Below are 26,055 nucleotides of genomic sequence, written 5' to 3' on the forward strand. Positions count from 1 at the left end.
TCAGTGTCAAGGATTAGTCTGACATCTCCTGACACTCCGCCTTTCAAATAAGGTGGACGACTGCTGAAATGCTGAGAGCGTGCTCATTATGTAAAGCCAATACTCGTACTGCTGATGCTCCTCATCCTTGCCCTCTCCCTATTTCAGCTCCAGTAAAAATCCATGAGTGATCCCAAATGGTTTTGTGGATGTGAGAGGAAGAATGCGTGGTTTTAAAGGACTATGGCTGTTGAGCAGCTCTATAAAATAGTAATGGCCAGCACCATCAGAGAGACTGGTTAGGTCAAGAGTATTGTGCTGTCAACTCAAATTTTCAAAAGCTTCACCAGTGTCCATTAGTGTACAGTTTTGAAGTGAGCGATGCTAAGGTCAGTTCTCAATCTATTGCAAGAGTCTGCTGTCTTGGAGGCATTCCAGTGATGGATGGTTGATTGATAAAACTTACGCTTACCATTTTTTAAAATGGAGTAGGTGCAAACTTGATGTATGGTAGGACCATTAATAACTTAATGCCTAATGTAAAGCATTAGGTTCTCATCAAATTTGTAATTTCAGCACAACAGGAAATTGTGTATTTTGATGAAAACATTTGGCAGACATTAAGACACTGGGGGACTTCCTGAAATTCTGGAAAAAAAAAACAACTATATCTCCTTAAATCATAATTACAATTTTTATTGCATGGATGTTTTTGGCAACATAGTCGATGTAAGGTAACGAAATCCAAAAAGTTTATTAGCTGTCGTATTGCTTGCACATGTTCATTCTAGGTATTCTTGAGTATGGTTGGGCAGATGGATAGACCGTAGGTCGGCATAGTCATGGTTTTTTTCAGGGATTAACTTTTTTCTTTGAGGGGAGGATGATTTGGATGATTCTTGTTTCCTCAATTATTTTTTAAATCTCAACCCCCCTGACTAAATGTTGCTTTTTTGTTACCTTTTGTTGCTCTAACATGTCTAGGATGATGGTGGGGTGGGCGTGGGGGTTCAGGTGCCCGTGCACCTCCCTTTGTCCCACGACCTCCCTGGGTCATTGAGGGGTCAGTAGTGTCCTCCTGGTGCCCTGCTGGACGGGCCAACTCCCTCTTGTGGGTGGATGGGGGCATGCCCGGCAGGCCCACCCTTCCTCAGTGTACCACCTCAGTATCTCTGTACACCAGTTGACTAATGTGATATAATGTTGATTCAAAAAATAAGTTCAATAAACACATTAAAGGTTTTAATTGCTTGTAATGGGACTACTAACAACAGCACAGGTTATAATAACATATCAACTCACAGGTTCTTACAGGTGTTTTGACACACAAAAAAAGAATCCCACCGCACCACTCATCAGTAGCACTGCCTGAATCATTTTCCCACATCCTGTCCTGCCCTTTTCTGTACTCACTCATCTTTTTTCCCGGTTAGTTATTGTATGTATCCCACCCCACCCTCATTCACAAATAAAAGCACAATTTGACAGTTTTAGTTAATTGTACTTGTGTCATATATATATTTACAGAGAGAGAGAGAGAGAGAGAGAGAGAAATTTCTCTTTATAATCCTTGTAATGCAGTTCACTGGCATTTTTTTTTAGGGCTGTAGCCTTTACTGAGTTTGCCTGTCACATGAAAGTCCAAGGATGCTTTGTGAATGCTCTATAAGTGCACACTCAATCACTCAAGCGAGCACCAGCTCAGTCCATGTTGTCCTGACATGATAAATGACTGTTGATTTGAATCAGTTTTGTTTGTACATGGTCCCCTGACTCCCTGCCTTTGTCAGCCAGTTGCCATTTCGCCTGCGTCCCTGTATGCAGATTTAAACGCATTGCATTCATCAGCTGCAGGTCCACTGCCCGCACTCCCGAGTTCAGTCAGGTGGAAACCTGGGACTCGTGGTTGATAGGCTGATGGAGGATTTTAGAGCCCACGTTAAAATTAATGCGTAATGAGGAAATAAGTGAGTTATTGGCACCACAATCACTTCCTTCATTAAGAATGATATTTATGAGTATCCAGCAGGCAATAGGACATTGCAGGTTTATGGAGCGTATATTGGCACCTTGTTCCAATTATCCTCTACCTTTGAACGTGACATGACGTGGTGCATCATTAGTTGTTGTTCAATGTGGAGAAAAGGGCAGCATGTGCAGTGCGGGCTTGGCAGTGTCACACTTGCTTTTTCATTCATCATGACTGCAATTATTTCATTGTGTAACAGAAAAACAATGGGAGTGGGAGATTCCAAGCCGTTGCACCAACACTAGCATGAATGTTTAGAATTTCTGTCCATATTTCTCCCCTGTGGGAACAATTTTACTTTGACCTCCAGTCCTGGATTTGTGATAAAAATTCAGGCTATATTTGATACAATAATTTTCTCCATATGTAATGCAACTCTGCTACGGTAATTTGTAATCATAATTTTGGTGATGGCGTCATTTTTTTTATAATATGTTGCTCCTGCAGAACAGGACATTTACAGTTATAATGCATAAAACCAAATAAGTAAAGTAATGATATAACCGTTAATTTTCTTTTAATGAGCCGAGGAATGTTATTAACTAAATGGCACTTTTTTAACGGGACAAACTTTCACAATAACATGACAAGTTCAGCCTTCTGAAGTTGTCTGTGACAGGTCATGTTTTTTGTTTTGATCTGAAGTCAAATCAGTTTCTTTTGATCATCAGACGTGTCCTCAAGACACAGCGACAACTGAACACATGGTTTTACCCCATGGATCTTTCTTCTTTCGGTAGCTCTGTGACCATGACAGACAGTACTAAATAATAGACATCTTGCAGACTTCCCTTCTAGCATTAGCTTCACTATAGAATTACTAATTCAAAGCACAGGCTTTCAACCTATGAGAAATCGGACTTGAACATAAAGGCGCAAAATAAAGATGCAGTTTAAGAAATCGCCGTAGACATTTAATACGATATTAACTATTTGCTGCGAACCATGTGCAGACCCCTTCTCATGCACAACATGGGTCCAAAATGACCCAGATTGATTCCAAAGGTTATTTCATCCTGAGTGAGATTTTACTCGTTCTATCTTTTGACATCAATGTAATTTTTGATTGCAAAGGAGTTTGCTGAATGAAAACATCTAATTTCAGCATTAATAATTATAATTTTTTTGCTAATTTATTTAACAGAATATTGTTTTTAGTTCTACATCACTATTTCATGGAGAAAAATGACTCATCAGTGCTAGTGTGAATTAAACTAATTTGACTTAAGGCACTCAACTTCTGCAAGATGGTGAAATGTGACCAAACAAAATCTAATACAACAAGCCAAAAAGGGCACCCATCGTCAAAATTATTCTTACTCTTAAAAAAAGCAGTATTATGTATGTATTGTATTTATCTTTAGGTTTTTGTTTTCTGTTACATTGCACAAAGTGTGATGTTATATAGCACAAAGTGTCACATTACAACATCACACTGAGTGAAATTCATGACAGAGGTGTATTTTTTTTATATATGTTTAAAGGAAAAAAAATGGGCTGTAGCAGAAATGGAACTTTTTTCATCAGTGCAAAAAGGCATGCATTTGAGCACCACTTGGGGTTCTATGTGTGAATGTGCCTACCTCTTCCGCTTCCTTTTGTTTTGTTTTTTGATGTCTTCTTGTATCCCGGTGGTGGTGACATTTAATATTTAGAACACACTTCTTTTCATCATGTCAGTAATATTGTTTAGGAGTTGGTGTATACCCATCATGGTGTAGGTAACAAGACAAGAAAATTGTCAGAGAAAACCACAGTCCACCTCCAGATCCTTCAATTTCATGAGTAGTTGCTAACCAGCTCATCCATTTTAACAATGCCAACTTTTGTTTAATCAATTTTGGATGACTTCTAATGTAATGTTTTGCCAAAAAAAAAAAAAAAAAGATTTACACTATATCTTTCACAACTGTCATATATTTCACAACTGTCAAATATTTCCTGAGGTACTATAATAGCAAACAACTAAAAAAAACGATAGCTGTATTAGATTTGCAGAGGTGTTCCAAGGAGTCAAATGTCTGGAATATACATTTTATTCCTTCTGCTGTCCTAAGGACTTCTTTGTGGCTGTGTAAACATTACGTAAATTCATTAAAAAAATGTGCTCATATACTTGGAACAGTAAATGATAATACAAATTTAGATCAAATCTGTATCCAAAAAACTCCTCGGCATACATAAAATGACATGGTTATGGAGCATTTCTAACCATGTTGTGCATTGGAATGGTAGTGATACAAAAATTCCTTGAATTTTGAAATTCAATTATTTAAGAAAATGAAAAACATTTTGGATCAAAAGTTCAAGAACAAATTTGATTAAAAAATGACAAATGTGATGAATGAAGAGTTATTATGTATGGAAAGGCCGCAGAATAGTTTTGAGTCTTTAACTTGTAGGTAATGTACTTAATGTACTCTGTACAGTAAATGCACGTTGGAATGTTTAACTGAATTGTTATAATAGTTATTTCAATTGCGAAGAAGGCTCTCACAATAGATGGTTTAACGGAGGTTCAGTTTAAAGACTAGAATCATACTTGAACAGGCAGAACCTGTCAGTCTCATCGTGCTAACAAGGCAATAACCCTAACCCTAGCTGATACACTGGAGTTATTGTCACTACAACTACAAAATTAGAAATCCTACATATCAGGACTCGATTCAAATGTAAATTGTAAGTCATTTAAGGCTTATGGAGACATATATCTTTTCAATGTCAACATGCCTGCCTTCAGCTTCCCATTCCCTGATGTCTATCTACTTCACCTTCTCTGTCAGCCTATAAAATGTAAAAATTGCTCTGACCCTGGACGTGTCCATTGGAGGAGCATGTTTGCCCTTAATGGCAAAGTGGTCAGGAAAGTTGGACTGGAAGCCCAATTGCAAAGCCTTTTGCAAAACTATCAGTAAAAGAAATACCTATACCAAAACATTGTGTAATGTGTATTAGGATCTTACTGGGGCCAGTATAAAATTTGCAGATGAAATGTGATTAAAAATGAAGTACATAATACAAATTACAAGTGAATCGAATGAGTGTTAATTAAGAAAAGCTGAGTCATCAGCCACACTTTCACCAGATGTATTTGAGTCCATAATGTCAATTATGTTGTTAAATTTTGAATTTAAAAGATTCTTTCTAGTCAAATCGATATGCGGTCATGTCTTGGTCTGATGTCATCAACAAAACTAGAGACATAATTCGCTGCATATCTGGTATGGACAAAGGAATCTACTATTTCATTAACTTGACAGTATTTAGTCATTCGCTACACCAAAATGACAAATTTTCAGGAAAAAAAAACTCCATCTTGCTTAAGGTTCAAATTACTACTTTCTTCAAGTTGGTATTATACTTTTTTCCCCATCAGGTACTGTTGCACACTCACATAAACAAATAATAGCTAAGTAATTGATTCAAATGGTATACATGCTATATATGCTATATCTTGCAAAACTCTTTTTCTAAGGTCTTAGAGCCATCAGTGCTCCAATAAATATAAGGTGACTAAACCAGTATGCTGTGTTCTTCTTTTCCTTTCGGCTTGTCCCATTAGGGTTCACCACAGCATGTCATCTTTTTCCATCTAAGCCTATCTCGTGCATCTTCCTCTCTAACACCCACTGTCCTCATGTCTTCCCTCACAACAGCCATCAACCTTTTGCTTGCCAGTTCCATGCTCAGCACACTTCTACTAATATACTCACTCTCTCGTCCTGGACATGTCCAAACCATCGAAGTCTGCTCTCTCGAACCTTGTCTCCAAAACATCCAACTTTGGCTTTCCCTCTAATGAGCTCATTTCTAATCCTATCCAACCTGCTCATTCCTAGCGAGAACCTCAACATCTTCATTTCTGCCACCTCCAGCACTGCTTCCTATTGTCTCTTCAGTGCCACCGTCTACGCAGTTTAAAACGTTAATTAATCTGCACTCTTCTCCATGACTCATGCAGCATCCTTCTGTAATGATCCATTACAATCATCAAGTTTAACAAAACAAGTCTACACAAATGTATCTATCCTCACTATTTTTCACCCGTCTAAAAAAAAAAACAAAAAAAAAAAACATCCAGGCTTTCAAAATTGCCACAGTGCTTTAACTGTCACGGCCCATCGGAACGGGAGTAGGACCCAAATGCAGGACTCGGACGATGCAAGGTAGTTCGGGGAGAAACGTTTATTATTCCGTGGTCGGGGATCGAGCAGGCAGTTGGGTGCAGCAGCGGTAGTTGGGACGTCGGGCGAAGAGAGCAGGTGAGCGGGCAGGCAGGAGTCGGTACACGGGAGAATGATCAAAGCAGGGAGAAGTGTCCAGGGAGTCAGGCTTATGGGGTCGGTCGGAGAACAGGCGAAGGTCAGTACACACGGGTTGTCGATCAGGGATACGGGAGTACTCGAACGGGACATGAAGCTCAACGAACTGGCCCGGACCAGTCGTCATCGGGGTCATATAAATACACCAGATAATCAGCCCGCATGAGGCGCAGGTGTGCGCCTCCCAATCAGCGCAACCGTGCGGGCACCCGCACAGCCCGGGCTGGAGCGGCAGGATCATGACATTAACAGAATGAGGAAAAAGTGATTTATAACACTTCATTGATATTTTGACCATTCAAGAGGATTTCTCAATATTTTGTAAAAATAACAAATAAAGTGGGGACAGACGAAAAGCATTGATTTGTGAAGCAACGGAGGGCATGCACTTGTCTGAGGTAACATGCTTGTTATTCTGTTGCTGACATCAGCAGGCTGATTTGTCAATCATGCCCTTTTCAACCTGCAGGTACATGTGGCTGGGTTAAAATCTTTATGAAAATCAAATGTCATCAGAAAACAAGCTTGGTATTACTACAGTCTCTTTGGGGGTATTTGACTCCTGCAGACGTTTTTCGTCCACAACTATGCAATAAGTGGTTATGTTGGCAATACGTATTAGATTCTAGGTTCTTTAACACAAATTTATAAATATACAATTCCATTGTAATTTATAGTTATTGTTCATCATCCTTATGTGTTCACTCAGAATAAACATATCACATGCTAGCATAGATTTTACAGGTCTAGTTCTAGAAATTGATTTTGTTTGTCAATAATGACGGTTATATAGCAAATGCCGATCACAATACTAATTTAAACAATGTAATATACAGTATAATTGCATAAGCATACATGCATACACACTGATACTAATGCAATGTAAAGCTGGAATCTATTAAAACAATTGTTGACTATTCAACTATCAAATGTTACTTACTGTCATGAGTCGTTGATAAAAATTTAATGACCCTCTAAACATCTACTGTATTATCTGTTTGTCATCTCTCCTGAACTGGTCACCAGCCAACCAGAGCACACTTACAGATAGGCAACATTCACAGCTATGGGCAATTTTGAGTCGTTAATTAAATCTTATCAAAATGTGACTGAAAGACTGATCACCTCGGGAAAACCCAGGCAAAATCCAAATTACACATAGCATGGCTGCAAGTGTTGACAACTCGTTCACCGTGCTACGTGTTATTCACCTGTTTAAATAAACAGGAGTCTTTTATAATGTAATGTCCTGCACAATAACGTGGTTTTGCGTGACTTGCCACATTTTGAATCTTGAATCTTAAATCAAATTCTTAATATTAACTGTCATTATACAGAAAAAATAATAATCCAATGACTGTCAATCATTATAAATTAGAGATGAAAGTTCTTCACCTTTGAATCAGATTTTTTTTTTCTTTGCTTGCACAACAGAGGTAATATTGAGGCTTGTGTTTGAAAGCACAATTGCTCAAATGCTCATCATTTCACGTAACAAGAACGGTTGAAATTACCAGTATGTATGGTGTTGATAGGAAGCAGTGTTTTTTTATTTTTATTTTTTATTTTAGCTCTCAACAAAGTGTGTTGATGAGGGACAGGCAGCTCCAGTTTAAATGTCTTTAAGGATGAAAAATCAGACAGTTTGTCTAAAAAGGAGAATATCAATCATCTAAAATATGTCACATTAACGTGTTTATTGAGTTAAATACTATGCTGAGGTTACAGAAATGCATTCGACATATGCTTTATAATTCATAAAATGAAGAGATTGGCATCAGACAAGACAACGTCATTGTGTAGAAAACAGTTTGGGGGATTTGCTATAATAGCTAGATTCCAAGTGTAACAGCTGAATATAAAATGACCGTCTGATACAAAGCAAAACCCTTGCTAAGTTTTCTGTACTGTATACTATTTTATGGGATTATATTTTTCCAGCACTGATTTAATTTCACCATATTGTCTCATCACTAATGAATGCATTATGTATATTCCATTCAGGGCATAACTCTGTAATCAGCTTTAAATTATTTCAAAATAACATGGATGAAAGCCCTGTTGGGGAGATGTGGACAGAAGTTCAATTGTATTCAATTCAATTCATTCAATTGAATTCAAAATTCAATTGTATGTCAGATGTTTACACTGACCAAGTACCGCAAACAGTTTGTACAGGTATTTCTCAATTAAGTTGAAAACTGGAATGTCACAGTCTGGGTGAGTGAAGGTGAGGAAGGCAAGACAAAGGCAAAGGACGAAAGTGCAGGGAAGCAATAAAGGCAAGGCAGAAGTGCAGGAGTCTACAAAAATATTTTATTAAAAAATGGCAAACTAAACAGTCCAACAACTAAACAACCAAGTCAAAGCAACAAAGAAAAACTTTAAATAAAACTATGCCAGTATAAACAAGACATGGTACAGAAAGACAATGGCGTGGACACGGACAGATATGACAACAACCAACAATACAATGGACCACCAAAACTGAAAAATCAGGGAGTTAAATACACAGATTGACGAAACAATGAGGATCACCTAGACAAGAACTGAGTGGTTAGAGGGAAATGATTGGCCAACACAAGGGAAGGGGGTAAATGTGAATAGATTGACACAGCTAACAAAAGATGGGACATGGAACACAGGAAACAACAAAACCAACCCAACCAAAACAGTGAGCATGACATGGAAAAGGTTGATTACAGTCGTTCAATAAACAGTTAAACTAATCCTGTGTATAAGTTTACAGAAAAAAATACTGTGTGATACGCACACAGTATGTCACACTCCAGTTAACATGAAAAACACCTGCAACCACTTTCTGAGTCTTCAAATAGTCCACAATCCTCCACAATTTTAGGAAATGCTGTTGACTTGACGGATGTCCAGAATACTGTCACTGATACTCTGCGCAAGGGAGGCAAACCATAACAGTTTATTGCTGAAGAAGCTGACTGTTTACTGAGTGCAGTATCCATTCACATTGATAACAAGTTGAGTGGACGGAAAACGTGTGGTAGATAAAGATGCACAATCAGCATGTCTACCTGCAGCCTTGAGAGTGTTGTTAAGCAAAACCTATTCAAGAATTTGGAGAAACTTTCCAAGGAAGGGACTGAGGCTGGACTCAGTGCGTGAAAAACCATTGTGTATACCCTTTCCTTCATTCAAGCCACTACTGAGCAATTCCCATCAGTTGTGTCCTACTTGGGCATAAGGAAATGCATCTGGCGTAAAACCATGCCAAACAAAGTATGGATGATTTTAAACAGACCTTATTACAATCAGTAGAAGTCTTGAAAATCACAGTGTAAATCCAAGAATGTGCAGTATTTTCTATAGTTGAGGTAATTCATAGACACTTAAATATGCTTGGCCATTCTCTCTCCTTTTTTTTTTGTTTGCTTGTTCATCTTAATATAAGAGAAAAAAATGGGTATAACATTTCTCTGACAGTGCTTGTAAAGAAATAGTGCCATTCTTTTTTTTTCAAAATTTCATTGAGTGTATATCTCGCTCATCAGTGTGGTCCACATCAGCAAGAAGCCAGCAATTGAGTAAGCTAATGGTGGAAAGTTAAATAGCCGTACAGGTTAGAAGTAAATATGCAGCTGAATCTATTGTGAAGAAGGTACAACTCTCCCATCTATTTCGACAATGGCGAAGAAAAGACTTACCCACAGCTAACCAGCTCTTCTGACACTGGCCGGATGGGTGGATGCAAATCAATCCTTCACTATCAGTACTCTTAGGAACTCATTTGGAGTCAAGCCCCAGAATTCACTGATTGTTTATCTTAAAACAGGAACGGCCCAGCACCCAGAAATCTGATAATGCGGAGATGTTGTTGACAAGACAGGGATCCAAGATAAGTTGAGGAACAGTTTAACTTCTACTTTACAAAAATCACAACATCTTATAAGGACTTGATCAGTGCATCTGTTCTAATCATAAGTCAGGAACCAGAGTCCCTCCACCCGAAGTCTTTATTTTCCAACTAGAACCAGACATCATGTAATTCCTCAAGATCCTTGGGGAACGTCCCTAAATATTGTGCATCACAACAACAATCATACTCGTCTACACTAATGCAGTGGAGAATTACTAAAAGGCACGCTAGAAGTTCAAAGTAGACTTAGACTCTCCAACATGAATCGGGATCTCCACGAATGACTGGGATAATTAATCAAAATGTAGAAAACGTCAGGGAGCTACAGGGACGACATGAGGAAAGTTGGTGTTAGAGAGGAAGATGCAGCAGATAGGCTTAGATGGAAAAAGATGACACGGTGTAGCGACCCCTAATGGGACAAGCTAAAAGGAAAAGAAGAAGAAGAATCAGATTTTCTTCTGGACCCAAGGAACTGAAGTTACTAAGATCCAACATGAGGACTTTAGATTTCAACCTGATATTATTTTTTATTGAAGTTAGTTTGTACATGGTTTATGTGGTATTCTCCACGTTACCAGAAAATACAATGTACATATTATCTGATGAGTACTTTCAGAAGACTACACGTTGAACAATATTTGTTAAATTGGTTGGGAGCTGAAATTGTGTAAAACTACACGATGACCTGCTGAAAAGTGTTTTTATTTTTTTGCCACGCTCATGAAGTAGTACAACATAGAATGAGAAACACTGCCTAAAGTTGAACAATTCAGTTCGACAGAACTGGAAAGTAAAACACAATTTGCCCGTTTTTAAAATTCTTTCTTGGAGTGTCAATATAAACTATGCATTATTATTTAAATATTATATTATAAATTATGAATGTATGTCATAGATCTTGAATGTGTCTCTTAAGAGCGGATGATGCTTTGGTGCTGTGGTAGCAATTGCAATGTCAGCCATAGCTGTGTTCTTGTCGATCTCCTATTCTACCTGTCACCTTATTTTAGTTGTTCTGCCCCTCAAGGACGACACTGACTGAGAAATGGTGAGGAGGTCAATTAGATTTTAAGGGTCACAATTGAATTCCATGGTGAGACATAATCAATTTAAGGTTGCTTATACCACTGAATACCTTAGCTGTAGCTGAGGTGTATTTTTGAGAAAGAGCACAGCTCTTGCGAGATCACAAACTTCCGAGAGTTGTTTGCTTGCGGCGGCCCCTATTCTTCAAGGCGCTTGAGAGGGAAAAGGTGCTTTCATTCCAGATATGCGCTCTAGGTGGCTTAACCCTAAAACGTGAATCTTTCCTGTCAAATCTGGCCTTCTGCGTACTCTCCCACGGACACGCTTCTTGGACTGTACTAAGTCAAGCAAAACAGGATTGTAAAATATCATATTGCCCTTGGAATTAGGATACACTTAGCTTTTACACCGTAGTTACTCATGATATTGAAAAAGATGAACAGAAAGCTATGAAATCCATTTTTGCTGCTGCAGTCTGAAATGGAATATGTAGAAAAACTTGTATTTTAAAAGAATGTCAAGATATACACACATTTTATTTTATTTTTGGCAAAAACATATTTCCAACTAGTGCTATGGTGGCTGATAATTTTTCTGACTGAGTTTTTTTATTGCGAGCTTAGCTGTCAATAGTTGTGTTAACTTCAGGAAGGACATGTAAATGAATGAGACTCCTTCAATGTGTTTCAGACATCTTGGATGTTGTTAAGCGGCTTGTTTTTGGCTTGTACAGCAAACACTAGAACATATACGATACTTAAAATGTTGTGTGAGGTTTCAATCATGTAGATGTATTTGCTTAGGTATTGCTTTGGGGATTCTTGCAATGTGTAAATGTCTGCTACCCCCCGCCTCTGTCATTGTCTCCAGCTGGATCTTTTTCCACACGATCTATAGAGCAAATAAAATATGTGATTTTCAAGCAGAAGATATGCATTTAAGGTTTAAAACTGTCTCGGAAACTGTAGCTTCTGTGAATGCAACCAAGTTATGTGATAACAAAAGTAGCTTCACAACTGAAAAAATTATGTTGAAAACAGTAACGTTACACTACACTATGCAGTAAACTAGTACCACCGCTATTGCCCAACACTGCATATGAGTAAGTTCTTGTAAATGCTATTGCTTTCAGTGTATCGTGACAATGTCCATTCCCTGGAAGAAGATCACTTTAATAACTGCTGTCTTTCTTGCAGGTGGTACAGGGGATGCACAGCCAGGCACCCAACCTGCAGTGCAGAGCACCCTGCCGCACTTCATTCAGGAGCCAGAGGACGCCTACATAATCAAGAGCAATCCCATTAAACTCTGCTGTCGAGCCACACCTGCCTTGCAGATCTTCTTTAAATGCAACGGAGAATGGGTTCACCAGAATGAGCACTTCTCCCATGAGTATAAAGACTTCAACACTGGTAAGATTAAGCTGTGTGACCTTATTACAACCCATCATTCTACTGACTGGGATAATGTCAGTTACATATAGTAGAACTCCACTATGGAAATGGGAAAAACTGACCATTTATGCAACAACAACAAAGAAGACTCTCAATGCATGCATACTAACTACAAACTGTCTGAAACATACTTGTCCACCATGAAAATGCTTTTGGTTACATAAACATTTGACTGAACAAGTGCAACATACAATAATGTTAGTGCTTTGTGCCATGACTTGATATTTTTATGTTTATACAGTGACAGTTTTTATATACATTTAATATATTATTTTTTGTTGAATGGAAATGTGTTGCTTTATAAGACCTGACTTAGGCTTCCTGGAGGGATTTCGGGTGAAAGACCCTATACAGTCCCTCAGCTAAGAATGCTCTGTGATTAGAAACTGGGAGGAAGCTGTCTGTATTGTATTCACAAAGTCAGTTTCATAGGAAAACGGCTTAAATTGAGTCTGAAAGTTTTTTTCAACTGTGATCGCTGTGGTGTGAAATTGTTGTAAGCTTCATCATGGTAAAATCTGCATCTTACACTTTGGCTTCATATATGTAGGAAGTAAAAGTTAAATTCATTTAGGAACTAGCAATGTAGATAAAGAAAAGATGTTCAACATTCTATCATATGAGCATTGTTAAATCAGTGTTTAAGTAAAAGTTGATGTTGAGGAAGCGTGAATTTAGAGACTTATCCCCAGCCATGCACACGTTGTACATGTTGATGATCAAAATAAATGATGCACATTTGATCAAAAGAATAAAGTAGCACATTTGTGTACAACATTTGAAAAAATACACCCACAGCTACTTCCTCCAAAAGAGTGCTGCAAGTGCAGTGTAATGAGAAACTTTTTTTTAAACTTCCAATTAAATGGTACAGGACATAATTGACTGCTCTCTTGGAGGATGAGTACCTGGAGCCACATGGACAGTAGCCCGTGCAAAGCAGAGGGGGAGTAGAATACGGCTTGCCAATTCGTCTGTGGCGGGGTCACATAGTGACTCATCTATCAAGTAACGCTTGATTTACCAAAAAAGAGAGTACATAACTTTCAGCACAGATGAAAAACATTCTGTGTGTGATAAGCAAGTCATAGTAATTAGATATACTGCGGGAGTACATGACAAGCACAGACCAAGATAACGACAGGTCTCGCATCGTCACAATACTTCTTTGTAATAATAAATTCATGCCAATGTTTCCGCCCTTAAAGCAGTCAATTCTTCATCTAGTTTTTATTACCAGCGGAGCAGTCATTTTATCAGAAGGTTGCATTCTATTGGGCTTCAAAGAGCTTAGTTATTGGAATGTTTTATGTAAAAACAAGAAAAGAAAAACAAATAAAAACAAAAACGTAACATGCATTTTCATAGTTGAGATCATATATTAGTTGAAGCAATCATTGTCATTTCATCATAATTTGTAAAACCAATACTGTTTAAAAACTATAGTTTTTATAATGTTTTTTTTTAAATTATCCATCCATCCATCCATCCACCTTCTACACTTATCCGAGTTCAGGTCGCGAGAGCAATAGAATTGGCCGGTACGCCTACCCTTCCCTCTCCCCAGCTACTTCATCAAGCTCTTCCCAGGTAATCCCGAGGCGTTCCCAGGCCAGCCAAGAGACGTAGTCTCTCCAGCGTGTCCTGGGTTGTTCTTCTGGTGAGACATGCCTGGAACACCTAACCAGGGAGGCACCCAGGAGGCATCTGAATCAGGCGTCTCTCAATGCAGAGGAGCAGCGGCTCGACTCTGAGTCCCTCCCGGATGACCAAGCTTCTCACCCGATCTCAAAAGGAGAGCCCAGACACTCTGCAGAGGAGACCTTTTTTGGCCCCTTGTATCCGGGATCTTGTTCTTTTGGTAATGACCGACAGCTCACGAACATAGGTGAGGGTTGGAACAGAGATCATCTGGTAAATTGAGGGCTTCGCCTCTCGACTTAGCTCCTTCTGTACCACAACGGACTGATCCACCGGGAAGTCGAATCCCAGATTAAGGAGCAGGAGTATGGTTTTTGTCTTGACCTTGAAACAGTGAACCAGCTCAAGACCCTTGGCAGAGTCCTGAGCTGGGTGAATGGGAGTTCTGTCAACCAGTTTACATGTGTTATGTGGACTTAGAGAAGGCGTTCGACAATGTCCCTCAAGTAGTCCTGTTGGCGGTCCTTTGGGAGTATGGGGTACCAAAGCCTCCTCATACGGGTCCTGTATGACCAGTGACTGAGTTTGGTCCTCATTGCCAGCAGTAAGTAAGGCTCATTTCCAGTGAGGTTTGGACAAAAGCTAAAATTCTTGTCTGTAAGAACTTGGGATGTGCAATGAATGTTCCATCTATCTTATGGACATGCAGAAATACAATTTGTTATACCCATAACAGTTTGGGGTGTTTTTACTTAATTACTTTTTGAGATTCTAGTGCCTCTCTAGCAAAGAGATCATTTGCTCTCTGTGTAACAGTACTGTGCATCCAGTAGAGTTGTTGTAGTTCCTGTATATACTTCAAATTATAAGACCCTGTCTATATTAAATGTATTGTAATGTTTGTTTTGTTTGAAATAGGTAATGTTTAAAGCACTAAACAGTGTTTCCCCATCATTGACATTGGCCAACATGGACGTTGGTCTGTTGAGTCGTGCGTAACATCATGTGGAAAACCTGGCCTTTTCAGTCTACTTTCCACCTCAGTGCTTTTTGACTGCCTCAGTATGGCTTGGGCTGTACTCTCAGATATTAAACATTCAATTCTGCCTTTCATAAGATTCCATCTTTAGTTTTACTTGCCATATTTTTTCTTAAATAAAATCAGCTTCAAATGCAAATTGATTAATAAATGCATGCGATGTGTCACTCTTTCTAATAGATCTCTCACTTGACTTGCAGCTAAAGAATAAACCTAATATATTGTACAGCATGAAATGCTCAACACAGCTAAAAATAAACCTTAAGATTATACAGTATGACTCTTTATAACAGGTTAATGTGTCAATACTGCCATACAGTTGACAATAGTAAAACAAACAAAATGATGTCATATTAGCACATCTGCCTCACTGAGGAAAGGTTCTGGGTTTGAATCTTGGCTCATACCTTACTGTGTGGAGTTTGCATGTTTTCTTGGTTCTTTCGTGGGTTTTCAGAAGGTGTTCCTGGACACTCTAATTCAGGGGTCAACAACCTTCTTGAAACTGAGGTCTAATTCTTGGGTAATGATTAATGCAAAGGGATACTGGTTTGATGATACACCTATCTCCTCAAATGACCTTTGCTGGAGCCTATCCTTTCATTATTAGTCATTACAAAACACTGACTGTATATTTGTCTGCGTTAAGAATCATTTCAATGATTTCCTCTCAATGAACACCAACAGTAATTTAATAAAGTCAAAAACGCACCACATGAGTCATCCTACCTAAATTGTCCTTGGTATGAATACAAATGGTTGCTTATCTGTATGTGCCCAGCAACTGACTGGGTGCACACTGCTTCTCACCCAAATTTGGGTGGGATATGCTCCAGCTCACCTGTGTCCGTAATGAGGACAAGTGGTGCAGAAATGGATGGATGAATGTGTGGTTTTTGTTATTGTTTGGACTTTTAGGCATTAAGTATTGGTAAAGATCCACAGCACACATTTTTGCTTGTTAGTTGTACTCAATTCATTGTATGTCACTGTGAGATGTTAGCTACATGCAAACACTACTGGTGGGGGGGAAAAAGAAACTGTTGTTAAATGTGTGATAACCTGGGAATATGTAATATGTATATTCAATAGTTTGGCGAAAATACTCTTCGAGGTCAATTTTTTACTTTTCAAAGACAGCCTGCAGTGTGTTGTTCAGCGTACACTCAGTTTAGAGATTTTACATTTCCCATATTGTCACACAGAGTTTACATGCTGATTGCAAGTTAACATGCATATTTACACTGATCATGTGTATCAAGTCCATTGTATTTCAAACAAAATAGGATGCCTCTATTTGTCGTTACACACCTTACTTGTTCGTGAACATTTTAACTTAAACCATGATCACACTGCACAGAACATGATGAATGTGTTCAAATCTAAAACAAATGTTATTGGGTTCCAAGCAGACCTCAATGTTTGTTCCACCTTACATGTGTGGGAGTGTGTTTTCCCGCAGGCAAAAGTCTGTATAAAACATTCACTCTATTACGTTGAAGTCCAAACCAGAAAACACTGTTGGCCAAACAACCACAATGAGACCAGTTAACTCTGTTCGTGTCACAGTTTGGGCTTGGGAATGCGAAGAAGCAAAGGCAAAGATCTGGAGGATTCAAGTGCAGGGAAGCAGGGAGGCAAGGCAGGGGCCCAGGAATCTCAACAAAATTATATTAAATTCCAAAAAGGCAAACTATACAAAGTCCAGCAACCAGTAACCAAATTAACAAAGAAAACCTAAAACTTCAAACAAAACAGAACTGACAACTTTGACAGGACAGAGAAAATTGACAACAATTGGGCACAGACAGAGAGACTGATAGGAATAAACAATGACATAAGCAACTAAACAACACCTGAACGAGACACTAGTGGCTGAAGGGAGCTTATTGGTCAACACAAGGGAGGGTAAACAAGAATATGTGGACACACCTAGCAAAATGAGCACACGATACAGGGAAAACACGGAACACATGAAAGCATTAAACAAAACCAACCCTACCAAAATGTAGACTATAACATTTCAGGTGTGATTGACATGCACCTTCTTTTCCTTCCATCTTCTCCAGTTAGGGGTCTCCACAACACGTGCTCTTTTTCCATGTAAGCCTATCTCCTGCAGCTTCCTCTCTAACACCAACTACCCTCATGTCTTCTGTCACAACATCCACCAACCTTCTCTTTCGTCTTCCTCTCGCTGTTTTGCCTGGCAACTCCATCCTCATCACCCTTCAACCAATACACTCAAACTCTTGCCTCTGGACGTGTCCAAAACATTGAGTATGCTCTCTCAAAGTTTGTCTGCAAAACATCTAACTTTGGCTGTCCCTCTAATGAGCTCATTTCTAATCCTATCTAACCAGCACACTCCTAGAGAGAACCACATCATCTTCATTTCTGCCACCTCAAGCTCTGCTTCCTGTTGTCTCTTCAGTGCCAGCGTCTCTTATTCGTACATCATGGCCAGCCTCACCACTGTTTTACAAGCTTTGCCCTCCATCCCAGCAGATGCTCTTCTGTCACATAACACACCAGATACCTTCCGCCAGCTGTTCCAACCTGCTTGGACCCGTTTCTTCACTTCCTTACCACGCTCACCATTGTTCTGGATTGTTGACCCCAAGTATTTGAAGTCGTCCACCCTCGCTATCTCTTCTCTCTGGAGCCTCACTGTTCCCCTCTCATACATGCACATATATTCTCTTACTTGGGCTAATATTAATTAATCTCCTTTCCAGTACATGCCTCCACCTTTCTTATTGTTCTTCCACTTGCTTCCTGTTTTCACTGCACATCACAATGTCATCTGCAAACATTATGGTCCAAGGGGATTCCAGTCCATATGCATCTGTCACCCTATCCATCATCACTGCAAATGGGAAGGGGCTCAGAGCTGATCCCTGATGCAGTCCCATCGCCACCTTAAATTCTTCTGTCACACCTACGGCGCATCTCACTGCTGTTCTGCTGACCTCATACGTGTCCTGTACTATTCATACTTTTCTGCCACACCAGACTTACGCATGCAGTACCACACTTCCTCTCTTGGTACTCTGTCATAGACTTTCTCTAGGTCCACAAAGACACAATGTAGGTCTTTCTGACCTTCTCTGTACTTTTCCTCTAGCAACCTCAAGGCAAATTATGCATCTGTAGTACTCTTTCAAGGAATAAAACCATAATGTTGATCACACTTACTTCTGTCCTGAGTCTACCCTCCACTACACTTTCCCATAACTTCATCGTGTGGCTCATCAAACAGCACAGCTCTGCAAATCGCCTTTGTTTTTAAAAATGGGAACTCGCACACTTTTCCTCGATTCTTCAGGCATTTTCTCACCTGCTAGTATACTGTTGAATAAGTTGGTCCAAAACAGCCACCATATACTTATACAACAACCTTCCATAATTATGTATATATATTTTTATTTATGTATCCTTTATTTATCTAGAAATTGTATCTTTGAGATACAGGGTATCGCCTTCTAGGGACTCCTTGCACAAGCTAATGAGATCAAATAACAAAGCTATATCAAACATTATGCCTTTACAAAGATAATAATGCTCACAGTAAATAGTGTATTATTTACTCTAGGTTATGTTATATTGTATTATCTTAACAGAAATGTATCTGCAATATGTAACAACAGATTTATGGTTGTGCTTTTGTGTATTTTTCAGTGAACAACTGTATTCCACAATACTGAGAGTTGTTCAGAATGTGTTCACCTTGCCATGAAGCTAAATTATCTTATCAAACAATAGAAAATAGATTGTCGGAGATGGATTTAAAATTGTGGTCATGATGTTGCTGCTTGGCTCTTTGCTTTTGGTTGTGGGACTTTTTTGTTGTTGTTGTTCTTTTTATGCTCATTTGGTTAATAGCCATTCCTTTTCTAGCTAATTCAAAATTATTTCATCTGCCATGCTGATTGCAAATGATCTGAAGATAAAATTTTATGCATGTTGTGAATTCATTAACTGCCTTTCCCTAATCTTAATCTAAATTACCCATGCTATTCTCAGCCATAATGTGCATTCAAGATTAAAAATGATAAAGAACTTTACCTGACACCGTGAAGAAAACACTTAAGTGGATGTGGCACGGTGATGTTGGAGATTCTCTTGTTATCAGTAGTCCAAAGTGGACTAAGAATTTAACAGCCAGAGAATGTCCTCACTGTAGTATCTGCCAGGCATCAGCCGCCGCCTTATATCAGTAGTAAACACAAGACCAGAGATAAGGTTGTCTTAACTTTAATGCTTTGTTCTAACTTAGTAAGTCAGCAACATTGTGTATTGGATTTGTCCAGCTAATCGGAGGTACGGATCAGCAAAGAATTGGAATGGTATTGATTCGAACATGGCCCCTCAATGCCACCACGAAAACCTGATAGCATCTCTTATTTACCAACTAGCCTGATGACTCACCCGCCACTGATAAAGCTGACAGTGCCCTTGAGTTCCTTTTACGATACAACACAAGAAGTATAGTGATATTTTCTTCAATCTACATCCATAATCAAAAGAACACTGATGGAATGGCTGGCATTTAAAAGAATGTGTCCGTAAACGACTCATTTTGTCCTATGGCCAAATTGAAAAGACCCCTCACAAGGGGTCCAGAGTACAATTTAAAAAACAAACAAATAAACAACAAAAAAAGCAATGTGAAAGACCTCCCCACCCCTTTTGAAAGGCATTCTGGGCAACATGCAGCAATGGATTTTCCATCTAAAATGAGATTGATCTATTCCGCACAAGCTGAGCACATTAATATGAATTTCGTTTTATGCATAGTGATTATAACTTAGTTGCCAGAACAAGAAGCATTCTATAGCTGCCCGCCAATGGTGTGATATCATAGATGAGATATGCAGAGGATAGAAATAAGAACCATTATGCTTGCATTTAGTCTCGGGGCTTGATGCCCAGCAAGACCTCAATATTAATATCTTATAACAATACTGTGATGGAGTCCACTGAATAATCTGAATGTCTTGTTCAAACTCAAATATGCTTCATTCATCCATTTTAATGTTTCGTTATCCAACTAAAGCCCACTGAAATGTAAAACCTGTGAAGCTAAAAGAAAATGAAATTACATATCATACATATGGTAATTTTATTGAATTGTGATGAAGATGGACTGTCCAAAAAAAATGTGGTGCTCCTCAAGCACTTGAGACCTTTGTGATTTCATCTGTTGAGTTCCATGAAGTCATTCTTCTTTTTCCCCTTCAAAAAATGAGTTTTCTGAAATCAATTAATCACAAGTAAAGTGTTGATTCGTTAAAAGAGGAAGACAGTGTTTTATATAAGAAAATGAAGTACCCATCTTTTTGGAAAATGAACAAAACACAGCACAAATCTAATTTCAGACACACTCCCCTTTGAAAGAATGCAACAATAAGGCAACTCTGATAATTCTGCTATCAACTGAAAAATGACTAGTTAGAGTTTCAGCCCCACAGTTCTGAGAACTGGGTTGCAAATCCCGACTGCGCTCGTGTGGAGTTTGCATGTTCTCCTCATGCCTTCAATGGTTTTCTCTGTTTCTTCACACATCCCTAAAACATGCAACATTAATTGGAGACTCTAAATTGCCCTTAGGTGTGATTGTGAGTGTGACTGGTTGTTTCACCCATCCATCCATCCATCTGTTCTCCATACCCTGGATCTTGTTCAGGATCACAGAGTACTGAAGCCTATCCCAGATATCTTTGGGCAAAAGCAGGAAGTATCGAAAACTAATGAATGGAACATAAGTAACTGTATACATCCAACAACAAATATGATTATTCTTGCCTCACAAAATTGTGAAAAACTTTCCGATGGGGCACAGTGATATTGGAGATTCCCTTGCTATCAGCGCGCCCATGTGGACTAACAATTTGAGCAGCCAGAGAAATACATTACTTATTGAAAGATTATGTTGAATTACTAGTGAATAAGAAGGAATTCCATGAATTATAATAATCACACAAGCCCCTTTCCCCACCTACAGGAGCTTGGTAGACATAGGGGCTATTTCTCCCTCGAAGCAACATCCATCCTTGACTATTTCTTGCCTCCTTGCATGGTTGCATTAAAATCCTCCATGTCTCACTGAGGCACTCAACAGGACACCAAGTAGGAATGCTGACTGATCCCCAGTTTGAATGGGTACACACTGGCCTCCTCCCACTCAGCTGTCATTCATCTGTGACACCTCTCTTGGCACTTTCCCTGATTGTTATGACCGCCTCCAACTTTTGAGTGTGAGGAAATCAGGAGCCACCTGGCTCCATCAGGGGAAAAGTCTTTATCCTTGTTTGTTCTGAAAGAAAAGACTCGCCATTGCCATTTGGACTCTAACATTTTCCTTTATGTGACTTTAATTAAGGCAATTAAGACTTCCTTTGAGTAATGTAGCTATTTAACACTTGGAGCACACAAACATCTTTCTCCATGGAATATAATTGTTCAATAGTAACCCATGGACCAGAATAGAAGAGAAAGGGCTGGGAAAAGAAAAAAAAAAAACCTGACCTTTCTTTCCAGCAGCTGTAGAGTGTGAATGTTATCATCTGTGAGCAGCAAGTAGACACAGCGTTCGCCTTCATACATTGCAGTATATTCCACATCTGCGAGGGGGCTCTTGGTATTGGGGTGTGTTGACGTGTGAGTACACATTGTCGCATGAAGTGTGTGTTGACGTGAAGAATTAATGCGCATTATGCCCTGCCATCTGGAATGATTGGAATGTGTTTGCATAGATTGTATTGAGATTGCATGGATGCATTTGTACATAATGTGGCTTTCTGTCTGTGTTGAAGGGACTTCATATGCATGTTGATATGCACATATGGTGTGCATACAGTATTTCTATAGTACACATTTGATATATTTGTACATGTGTGTATTATGAAGACCCAACTAAGGGAGATAAATAGTCACCAACCAGCCTGCCTTGCCAAGTAGTCAGGGACTAGTTGGAAAATTATTTATTTGTATGGTCAAGTTGGGTCTTGACAGCAGTATAGAGGATTTAATTTGACAAATGGGTGGCAACACCTTACCGCCCTTTTACCGACTTCACTGACACCACTTTTCAACAGACTTTTCCGGCTGGACACGTAGTTTATATCTCTGGCTGATACGTTATGGCCTCTAGAGCCAGAATTGATGTTATCATAGCTCTAGGGTTGCTTTGTGAGCCAGTTAATGGGGTTGTTAACCGAATGTGCCCCGACAATACACCTCACACACATATACACACTCCCCCCTTACCTTTACTGTACACCCCTTGGGGTAATGAAGAGGTGATAACGTCTCTCAGTTCCAGCAATAATTTTATTCAGCCTCACCGCAGGTTTGCTGCCAGGGCTGAAGAGTGGTCTGTAAAACTGTTGTTTTATTTCATATCATTTTATTTTCATGCTAGAGAAAGAAACAAATCATTGACAGACTCTACAGATGTTATTTTTTTTATTCAGAACTTAGCAGTATTTGTTTTGGGTTGGGGGAAAAAATGAAAATCTTTGCAAAAGAAAATGTTTTAGGTCTAGGGCAGTGGTTGTTAACCTGGCTTCAATCCAACCCTAGGGGTTCGGTGAGTCGCTCTCAGGGGTTCGGCAGAGTCTCTGCCACAGTGGTCAAGACACACCTGACTCACCGTGTCAATTCGTCATCATTGGCTGCAAATGATCACAGTACATTGCTTGGCCAAAATAGTGTTGCGAGGAATCTAGTACACTCATTAGTTAGTGTGTGACTGTTGTAGTAATTTTTTAATATTTTAACCAATACTATGTCCAAAAAAAAAAAAAATAAGTGATCGGACGAAAATGTACAACATGAATTTACATGTATTCCGGAACATGATGGGAGTCAGCATCTTATCTGCATGAAATGTATTCCGTCATTGCTAAGAAAGCCTTGGAGTTTTTTTTTTTTATACCATTTGTTATAACATATCTTTGTGAGTCATCCTTTTCGAGGATGCTCAACATAAAACCAAAGAAAAGGAAGAGACTTTGTTGTGAAAATGAAAAGAGTGGCACTTGCCCAGGTGAAGCCATCCATATCTGAACTGGTCTCTCAAAGGCAACAGCAGAAGTCACACTGATCAGAATCAGCTTTATTGGCCAAGTGTATAATATCACGCAAGGAACTTGTCTCTGGTGGTTGGTGCCGCCCTAATACGACAGATGTTGAGTACGAAGAACAGTGAGGCCCCGTAGCTCAGTGGTTAGAGCACTGGTTTGATAAACCAGGGGTTGTGGGTTCGTATCCCACTGGGGCCTCCACTCCCTGAGAAGGGTTGCGTCAGGAAGGGCATCCGGCGTAAAAATTGTGCCAAACGTATATATGCGTCCATCTGAGATGACACGCTGTGGCGACCCCGAAAGAAACTTACTTTTTACTGAGTACGAAGAACAGTAGTCAGTTGATAGGGAACTTTTCTTGCCAGATTTGCCTGTAGAAATTTGCTGTGTTTGAGTTCATGCACTGCGTTGGTTTTGTTCTTTGAACAAGGTGATGTTCATAGACGGTTCAATTTGTGCACCAATGAAAAACACACATACGTATATTTTGAATTTGAGAAAAATCTTTTTATTTTTCACTAACGTAAGGTTCAGTCGGTGCACATATGAAACTGGTGGGGTTCAGTACCTCCAACAAGGTTAAGAACCACTGGTCTAGGGCTGATAAAAACATGATCTTAGATGCTATCCAACAGAGATCATTTTATCTCAACCTTGAGAACTCTTTACAAAACAGTGATCATATAAAATACTGTACTGTGTCTGAGAAAATTATAACTCGAGGGAGAACACTAAAAGAAGCCAGTATGCAATTGTCTCAAGCTTTCCTCTTAAAGCTCCACTGTCATGCCTATAAACATTCTAAAATAGATATTGTAATGAAAAATACATACATAACATTATTCACTTCAATGTCTATACGAAAAAATAACTATGAGCAGAGAGCGTGTGATCCATGCAGAAAGTTGCGGAAGTCTCATTCAACATCCAAGTGGTCGCCATATTGCCTGCAACGTCATCAGCAGATGTTACACCAGGACATTCGGTATTGAAAACACATAGAAGCAACTTGCTATGGAACATGGAAGCTCTTTTCAAAGAAGAGAACATCTCACAATCGAGTGAAATGACCTGGGCAATATTAACCTATCATTTCGAGCCATATTTTGATGAGACACGGATCACTTCTAACTGACAACTGACTCCCCGACAGTATGTGGCGTACTTAGGAGGACCAATGCCAGGAGGGGGGAGAGCTCCTTTCTCCTCCCGTATGCGACCAAACCACCTCCGCGTTGGGGCCAAACCACCTCCCTGCCCGATTTACGTCCACGTCGGGGCGAACGCCAGGCCCGGTCTTGCGGCAATCCATAAGGCCGTGCAGAGGCCATCCGACGCAGACATCGATATATTTAGTACCCCTGACTTATGTACGCGGATCTTTTGTTAGTTTATGAGAGGATCACGTACCCCCGCTCAACTATTGTGTTTTTTTTAGTAGCTGTATACACATCTACCTGTCATTTGGAACCCACGAAGCTCTTGTCCTTTTCACCTGTGCAATCCAGTTTTCATGATGAACCAGGTCTTTTTTAAAAATATGAAGAGTAAATCCATCCTCCCAAGTGTTCAAACAATATCCATCAATACAACCAGCCGGCATTTTGGCTAACACAAAGGAAGAACGAGCTATCTTCCAGCAGGTAAAACTAGTAGAAACAGACATGCTAGCCTGATTACGCTGCTGCTGTTAACATCACTTCCTGCTTCTTCTCCCAAACAAATCCCTCGAGAGGATTTTCAACGAGCCGGCATTTTGGCTAACACGAAGGAACAAAGAGCTACCTTCCAGCAGTTAAAACTAGTATAAACAGACAAGCCAGCCCGAGTGCGCTGCTAATGTTAATGTCACTTCCTGCTTCTTCTCAAAAACAAATCCCCCGAGAGGATTTTCATGGAGGGAGTTACAAAAGGCCATTTAGTTAGGTTAGGGTTAGGGTTTACGTTTACGTCAAAATCATGTTTTGTGGTGAAAAAAATGGATGGGTCCATTCCGGCTGCCTTTTTTTCCATTAATAACATACTAAAAATCATGCATTTCTTCACAGTGGACCTTTAAGCAGTTTTGAACTGTGGAACAAAACAACAGCAATCTACAAATAGTTAATTTGATAATATTAAGGAATAATTACGCATACCTTCCACACACTTCACCATTCATGGGTTTCAGAATAAAACATTTTCTTTTGACTGCGGCGACTTTCCATAGCACCATCTTGCTTTAACGCTTACTATTTAAACATTCAACATGGCCTTGCTTTCTAAATGAAAATGTTTCTCATCGTGACTGCACAAGATTTTGTTATTTATGTTTAGAATTTGACATCTTCCCAAATGTGACTGCCTCTGATTAAAGAACCACGGATCTGGCACCAGTAGTTTGGAGATAATATAACTAATGTGAGGATTCATTTTAAACTGTCTTTGTAGTTGCTCCAGTGATTCTGCAGCATACAGCGAACAATACCTGCAGGAGTCAGGACGCTTGCCACCGTTAATGAGCCTTTTTGGTGTGCTGGTGCATAATGAGACTCTTGAGGAAGAAGTTGCAAATATAACATTAGCAACTTTTAAAAAATAGTT

At 39.3% G+C, this 26,055-nt stretch overlaps 1 protein-coding gene and 1 non-coding gene across 5 annotated transcripts in view; both read left to right on the top strand.

The window, feature by feature from the left end:
• The window catches only part of unc5db (unc-5 netrin receptor Db), a 201,617-nt gene that overhangs the window by 84,076 nt on the left and 91,486 nt on the right, over window positions 1–26,055 (top strand). For all 4 annotated transcript variants that reach the window (XM_061817331.1, XM_061817334.1, XM_061817332.1 and 1 more), the window contains exon 2: window positions 12,445–12,660. In XM_061817331.1, coding sequence (XP_061673315.1) covers window positions 12,445–12,660 — 216 coding nt within the window. The remainder of the gene's footprint in view (window positions 1–12,444; window positions 12,661–26,055) is intronic.
• Window positions 23,598–23,670, top strand: trnai-gau (transfer RNA isoleucine (anticodon GAU)). The gene has a single exon. It is a non-coding gene; the product is annotated as a tRNA-Ile (tRNA).

This window comes from Syngnathoides biaculeatus, chromosome 4, assembly GCF_019802595.1.
Source record: "Syngnathoides biaculeatus isolate LvHL_M chromosome 4, ASM1980259v1, whole genome shotgun sequence".
Lineage (NCBI taxonomy): Eukaryota > Metazoa > Chordata > Actinopteri > Syngnathiformes > Syngnathidae > Syngnathoides > Syngnathoides biaculeatus.